The sequence below is a fragment of the Otolemur garnettii genome, unplaced genomic scaffold (assembly GCF_000181295.1).
Source record: "Otolemur garnettii isolate 467f Iridium unplaced genomic scaffold, OtoGar3 scaffold00063, whole genome shotgun sequence".
Classification (NCBI taxonomy): Eukaryota; Metazoa; Chordata; class Mammalia; order Primates; family Galagidae; genus Otolemur; species Otolemur garnettii.
The window spans coordinates 929,728-937,054 of record NW_003852458.1 but is presented as its reverse complement, the minus strand read 5'-3'; the positions used below and the strand labels follow the sequence as shown (position 1 = coordinate 937,054).

General features: G+C 40.6%; 1 protein-coding gene across 1 annotated transcript in view; it reads left to right on the top strand.

Annotated features, from left to right (window-relative positions):
- The window catches only part of DROSHA (drosha ribonuclease III), a 127,781-nt gene that overhangs the window by 23,583 nt on the left and 96,871 nt on the right, over positions 1-7,327 (top strand). The window contains exon 10 of the mRNA XM_012807049.2: positions 2,185-2,265. Within this exon, the coding sequence (XP_012662503.1) occupies positions 2,185-2,265 (81 nt within the window). The remainder of the gene's footprint in view (positions 1-2,184; positions 2,266-7,327) is intronic.

Sequence of the window (7,327 nt, the reverse complement as noted above, 5' to 3'; positions counted from 1 at the left end):
TCTCACAGGGCTCCCCAACTATCACCACAACTGAATTTTAGAACATTTTTATCCTTTTGTAAAAGAAGCTCTTCCCCTGTGTATGACCTTCTGAATTGACTTATTCTCCTATTTAGCAAAAAACCTCTACTGTGATTTCCTTGGATTTCTATTCCTGTCAGGGATTTGCCAGCATCTTCTATAAAGTCTTATTATCCTATTGTTTCCTCTATTTAGTGTTGTGTTCTTTGTACGATAGAACCTTCATAAAGGGCTGATGGCATGGGAGCCCCAACCCTGGTAAAAGGCAAACATGTTGGATGTCCGTGTGCTTCTCTGGAAATAGTGAGCACTAAGTGATTTTTGCACATTTTTCATCACAAGTTATGACCAGCATTAGGAGTGTGTTGTGACTTTCGATAGAATCCTATTACAGCTCTTATTTGCCACCTGTTACTTTAGATAATATCGTAATGTAGTATTTCTTTTAGGTAAGCACCTGGAGCTTTAGATTTCCCAAAAAGCTAAAGAAGTTTTAGCTTTTCATGTTAATACTTCTTTTCAGTGTGTTATTGAGATTTTCTTTTTCTTTTTCTTCTAGAGACAAAGTCTTTGCTCTGTGGCCCAGGCTGGAGTGCAGTGGTAATGATCATGGCTCACTGTAGCCTTGAACTCCTGGGTGCAAGTCATTCTCCCACCTCAGTCTCCTGAGAAGCTGGGACTACAGGAATGTGCTAGTATGCCTGGCAAATAAAATTTTTTTTTTTTTTTTTTTCAGACAGGTCTTGTTGTTGCCCAGGCTGGTCTTGAATTTTGCATTCAAGCAATCCTTCTGCCTCAGCCTCCTGAGTAGCTGAGAGTACAGGCATGAATCACCATGCCCTGGTAGAGATATTTTATTTTATATTTTAATTGGGCATAATATGTTAAACACCTTAAGAACTTCAAAGTAATGTATGTTGATACAGTAGAACCTGTCTGTAAGTTGACCACCCAAGGGGCTGTAACAAACTGGTCAGCATACACAGGTGGTCAACATAAGGAACGGTACTTACATGTACATGTGGTGCATGTCCGGCCTATGAAAATTAGGTCAAATTAAGAAGCTGGTCAGTGTAGCTGGTCAACTATGGTGGTTCTACTGTGTGTAGTGCATATATATTTTTTAATTAATACAAAGAGAATGGAACTCCACTTTCCCATTTTCTCCATCTAAGCTCTGTTCTCCTTTTTGATTCAGTATTACCATTTATACTCGGTAATCTTAGGAAAAGTGCCTTTTAAGGCCCATCAGATTTTGATCTTTGTTGTGCTTCTTTTGGCTTGTTGCTCAAATAAATGATCCATTTTATTTGGATGGAGCACTGCATGGGCTTTCTGCCTTCTCAGTTTTTCTCACGTGTGCTGATGCTTTGTGTGGAATAACCATCTTCTTTGCCTGTCCAGACCTTCACTCTTCAACTCTTTGAAGGCTAACTGTTACCTCCCTTCAGAGTGCTTTTTTTTTCCTTTTAAATTGCTGAGCATTCCTTGTGTATGTCATTCTCCTCTCTAGAGTAAGTACACGGACTCTGCGCTATTTTTTGGCCCCATCCTCAGCACTTAGCTTTGTATCTGAGAGGTATTCAAGAATTGTTCATTTACTGAGTCATGTGAGTGGAGTTGGTGGCACTAGAATGAATTTAGGTGAAAAGAGCCATAGCCCGACCTGACCAGTGTTGTAAAGTTTTCTGATTCTTGTACGTATTTTCTTCTCAGCTTCAGAGATAGGTTTTAGTTTCTTTTCTTCAAAACATTTAATCTGCAGGTCACCTTCAAAGCATTGTGTATGTTCCTCCAGGATATAAAATATGCCTTTTTTTTGGTGAAAGCGTAATTTTTAATGAAATAAGAAAGAGAGAAAAAGTGTACTGAGAAGTGGTCGGGGAGGATGGGACAGACTGTGTGCTGACGTTGCTATTTTCTGCCCGGCTGCACAGATAACTTGGGGGTGCCGCGTCGTCACTCTGTTTCCCTTTATCAGACAATATAGACGGTTTGCAGCTTTATTGGTTTTGGAACATGCGTTTAATCTTCTAAGTGTGACAGCCTCTTCGGAGCTTCAGTGCTCATGACATTAAAGCCCACACAGTTTCCAAGGCATCATCGTGCCTGGTGTAGATTTTTTTCCTCCAATAAAAACGAATTACATTGTGTTTCTGACAGATGAATGATGGACCACTCTGCAAGTGCAGCGCAAAAGCGAGACGCACGGGGATTAGGCACAGCATTTACCCTGGAGAAGAGGTAACTGGTTTGGGTTGTTGCGTCTGTGAATGCTGAGAAACCAGAAGTACACAGATGTTGTTGCTGTTCTTTTCCCCATAAATGAACTACGCCATTGAAATGCTCTTCGCATATCTCCTGATAGTCTCTGTTACTGATAATTGCAGAGGGAAAGTACTTGGGCTTTGGGGGTGGAGTGGGGAATATTAATGAGGAAACTCTGAAGAGTTTTGGAAGGTTCATTATTTAAAATAGGCAATATTTGTTTTGTGCTTTTTTATTTTAAGTATTCTGAAACTGCACATATTATAATATTTGTTCGTGTTTTCATTATAAATGGTTATGGATTCCCTTGGAGAAGCGCTCTTCCTAAACTGCTGTGAGGCCGTGTCTCTTCCTAGGGGTGGGTAGAGTGCAGTGGCATTATCATAGATTCCTGCAAATTCAAACTCCTGGGCTCAAGAGATCCTTTTGCCTCAGCCTCCTGAGTAGTCAAACTAGAGGCATGCATCACCACACTGCCCAGTTTTTTCTATTTTTAGAAATAGATCAGCTCAAGCTGGTCCAAACTCCCGAGGTCAAGCTATCCTCCAGGCCCGGCCCCAGAGTGCAAGGATTACAGGTGTGAGCCACCATGCCCAGCCTGGTAGAGTCTTATATAACTACTCTTTTGCAATTATTTTCCTTCATGTTTTCAAGCTGTTATCTTTTATTTTTATAAGCTACTTTCATTAATCCTAGGATTATCACTTTATGATTTGGTGCATTATGTTTAAACGTAGTGTCTGTAAACCCTTAATTTCTATTTAAAACTTGTGTAAGACCATAGCAGTAATTGAAATAAAGATTGTGAGATAGTAGCTGATTATTTAAAATACTTGCCTCACTTCTACCTCATTTGTCTTTGAAAGTTGGCTAATGTGAAGAGGAACTGTGGCATCTTGTGAGCGTTTGTACATGTGCCTCAGGCTGGGAGCATGGGGTGTTGACTGGGGATCAGCACCTGCCACGAGACCATGGCGGTGTGATGGAGCAAATGCAGGTGTCCACCCATGGTGTGGCCTGGTCAAGTTCTCTTGTGTCAGGCTAGAATGGCCTTTTTACCCCTATCTCCCACTAGCTGGTGGGTCTTCTCAAGGAACGGTATCATTCTGGGCTCTCAGCACGGCTCATTATAGCTGGCCGGTTGGGTGTTTGGCAGTAGCGGAAGTCAGCTTAAAAAGCTTAGCCTTGGTAAGTGGGGTCTGTGCTGCTGGGCTCATGTGAAGCCTCCATCTCTGCTACTGTGGCCACTTGATTCATGTGACCCTCCTGTCACTCTGGGGTGGCTGAGGACAGAGGCTGGCTGACACCAACTACTCCAGCTGTTTTGTCTTCTTGGTGCCTTAATATCTTCCGTGGTGGCTGCTCTCCGATAGAGTCCATGGGTGGTGTGGAACTTGACAAGCTCCCTCCCATTTGTCCACCCACAAGTCTCTACCCTGAGACTTCTCGTCCCTGATCTTCTGACCTTTTTTCTTCTAGGCCTCTGACCAGCTGGCATGGTCACTTGCTTCTGCCCACATCTGTAGTCTAACTTCAGGCCACTTCTCTTTCCATGCCAAGTGGGTGATCAGGTACACCGCCTGCAAATTTGCCCACTGGGGGAGATTTCCCCATCACTGTCTTTCAGAGCTGTGGCTGAGTGGAGCTGTAGTGATTCATTTTTGGCTTGCATCCACTTGCCATCTGACCCATTTCACACCAAGCTTGGGCTTGTACTTCTGCTTTCCCCCTTGTATTTTTAGTCATCAGCTAAAGAAAGAGTGTTGGTGCAGCAGTGGTGGAGCTGTGGGGATCTGGGCCATCTGTCCAGGCAGCTCGTTTGTGCCTTTTGCTCCTATGTATTGATGCTGGACGTACCAACTCTATCTCATCATGGACTGTTGCTGGTACTTTATTACCTGCGGGTACTGGTGGAATTAAGCTTGTGATGGGTGGTCCTGGCCACATGTGTATCTGACATCCCTTAGTCAGGCTTTTCATGTCTACCAAGACCCCAAGGCACGTAATTTTTTTTTGTCTTTTTTTTTTTTTTAATTGTTGGGGATTCATTGAGGGTACAAGAAACCAGGTTATACTGATTGCCTTTGTTAGGTATAGTCCCTCTTATAATTGTGTCTTGCCCCCCAAAGATATGTCACACACTGAGACCCCCCCCCCCCTGCTCTTCCCTTCTCCACTCCCTTCCCTCCTTCCCTCTCTCTCTTCTTCTTTCTCCCACCCCTCCTTCTCTCTCCACTTACCCCTTCTTCCACCCCTCACCATGTACTAGGTCATTAATTGTCCTCATATCAAAATTGAGTACATAGGATTCATGCTTCTCCATTCTTGTGATGCTTTACTAAGAATAATGTGTTTCATTTCCATCGAGGTTGATACAAAGGATGTAAAGTCTTCATCTTTTTAAATAGCTGAATAGTATTCCGTGGTATACATATACCACAGCTTGTTAATCCATTCTGGGGTTGGTGGGCATTTAGGCTGTTTCCACATTTGGCTAAGTTGAGTTGCGATAAGCAGTCTAGTACAAGTGTCCTTATGGTAAACAGATTTTTTTCCTTCTGGGTAAAAAGACCAGTAATGGGATTGCAGGATCAAATGGAAGGTCTAGTTTGAGTTCTTTGAGGGTTCCCCATACTTCCTTCCAAAAAGGTTGTATTAGTTTGCAGTTCCATCAGCACTCTTTGTCTTGCCCCCAAAAGATACGTCACACACCGAGGACAGGTTCCTTTCCTAAACACCGAAGTGTTCCTCTCTTTCCACATCCATGCCAGCATCTGCAGTTTTGAGATTGTGTGATGTGGGCCATTCTCAGTGGGGTTAGATGATATCTCATGGTGGTTTTGATTTGCCTGTCTCTAATAATTAGGGATGAGGAAAATTTTTTCATATGTTTGCTAGCCATTTGTCTGTCTTCTTTAGAGAAGGTTCTAGTCATCTCTCTTGCCCATTGATATAAGAGATTGTTGACTTTCTTCATGTGGATTAATTTGAGTTCTAGAGTTATCAAGCTTTTGTCTGATTCAAAATATGCAAATATTCTTTCCAATTGTGTAGGTTGTCTATTTGCTTTGGTTGTTGTCTCCTTAGCTGTATAGAAGCTTTTCATTTTAATTAAGTCCCATTTGTTTATTTTTGTTGTTATTGAAATTGCCAGGGAAGTCTTCTTCATAAAGTCTTTCCCCAGGCCAGTATCTTCCAGTGTTTTTCCTATGCTTTCTTTGAGGATTTTTATCATTTCATGCTTTAAATTTAGGTCTTTTATCCATCTTGAATCCATTTTTGTGAGTAGAGAAAGGTGTGAGTCCAGTTTCAGTCTTTTACATGTGGATATGCAGTTCTTCTAGCATTGTTTATTGAATGAACAGTGATTCTTTCCCCCAGTGTATGTTTTTGTTTGGTTTATCAAAGATTAGGTGGCTGTAAGATGTTAGTTTCATTTCCTGGTTTTCTATTCAATTCCAAACTATGTCTCTATTTTTGTGCCAGTACCATGCTGTTTTGACCACTATGACCCTATAGTACAGCCTAAAGTCTGGTATGCTGATGCCCCTGGCTTTGTTTTTATTACTAAGAACTGCCTTAGATGCACTGAGTTTTTTTCTGGCCCCATACAAAATGAAGAATTAATTTTTCCAAGTCTTGAAAGTACAATATTGGTATTTTAATAGGGATGGCATTGAATCTGTAGATTGCTTTGGGAAGTATAGCCATTTTAACAAGGTTGATTCTTCCCAGCCATGAGCATGTTATGTTCTTCCATTTTTAAATATCCTCTGCTATTTCTTTTCTTAGTGTTTCATAATTTTCTTTATAGCGGTCTTTCATCTCTTTTGTTAGGTATATTCCTAGGTATTTCATTTTCTTTGAAGCTATGGTGAAGGGTGTGAGTTGTGTCCTTACTTAGCCTCTCATCTTGGCTGTTATTAATGTATACAAAGGCTACTGACTTGTGGACATTGATTTTATATCCTGAGACATTACTGGATTTTTTGATGACTTCCAGGAGTCTTGTGGTTGAGTCTTTGGGGTTCTCTTAATATAAGATCATATCGTCAGCAAAGAGGGATAGTTTGACCTCCTCTGCTCCCATTTGGATGCCCTTTATTTCCTTGTCTTGCCTAATTGCATTGGCTAGAACTTCCAGCACTATGTTGAATGGTAGTGGGGATAGAGGACAACCTTGTCTGGTTCCAATCCTAAGTGGAAAAGCTTTCAGATTTACTCAATTCAGTAAAATATTAGCTATGGGTTTGTCATAGATAGCTTTGATCAGTTTCAGAAATGTGCCTATACTCTTCAGTGTTCTAATTAGAAAAGGATGTTGGATTTTATCAAATGCTTTTTCTGTATCCATTGAGAGGATAATATGGTCTTTGTGTTTGCTTCTGTTGATATGGTGAATAATGTTTATGGACTTGCATAGTATGTTAAACCAGCCTTGCATCCCTGGGATGAAACCTACTTGATTATAATGTATGACTTTTTTTGTGATAAGCTGTAATTTATTTGCTAGGATTTTGTTGAGAAACTTTGTATCTATATTTATTAGTGAAATTGGACTGAAGTTCTTTTTAGTTGGGTCTTTTCTTGGTTTTGGTATCAAGGTGGTGTTCGCTTTGTAAAATGTGTTTGGAAAATTCCTTCCTTCTCAATTTTTTGGAATAATTTCTGCAGTATGGGAATAAGCTCTTCCTTGAAGATGTGAAGCCATCCGGACTAGGGCATTTTTTTTTTGTTGGGAGATTTTTTTATTGTTTCTTTGATCTCAGTGCTTGAAATTGGTTTGTTCAGGAGATCTTTTTCTTCCTGGCTAAGACTAGGGAGAGGGTGTGGTTCCAAATATTGATCCATTTCCTTCACATTGTCAAATTTCTGGGCATTAAGTTTCTTGTAGTATTTAGAGATGATCTCTTGTATCTCTGTGGCATCTGTTGTTATTTCTCCTTTATCATTTCTGATTGAGGTTACTAGAGATTTTACTTTTCTATTTCTAGTTAGTCTGGCCAAAGGTTTATCTATTTTATTTATTTTTTCAAAA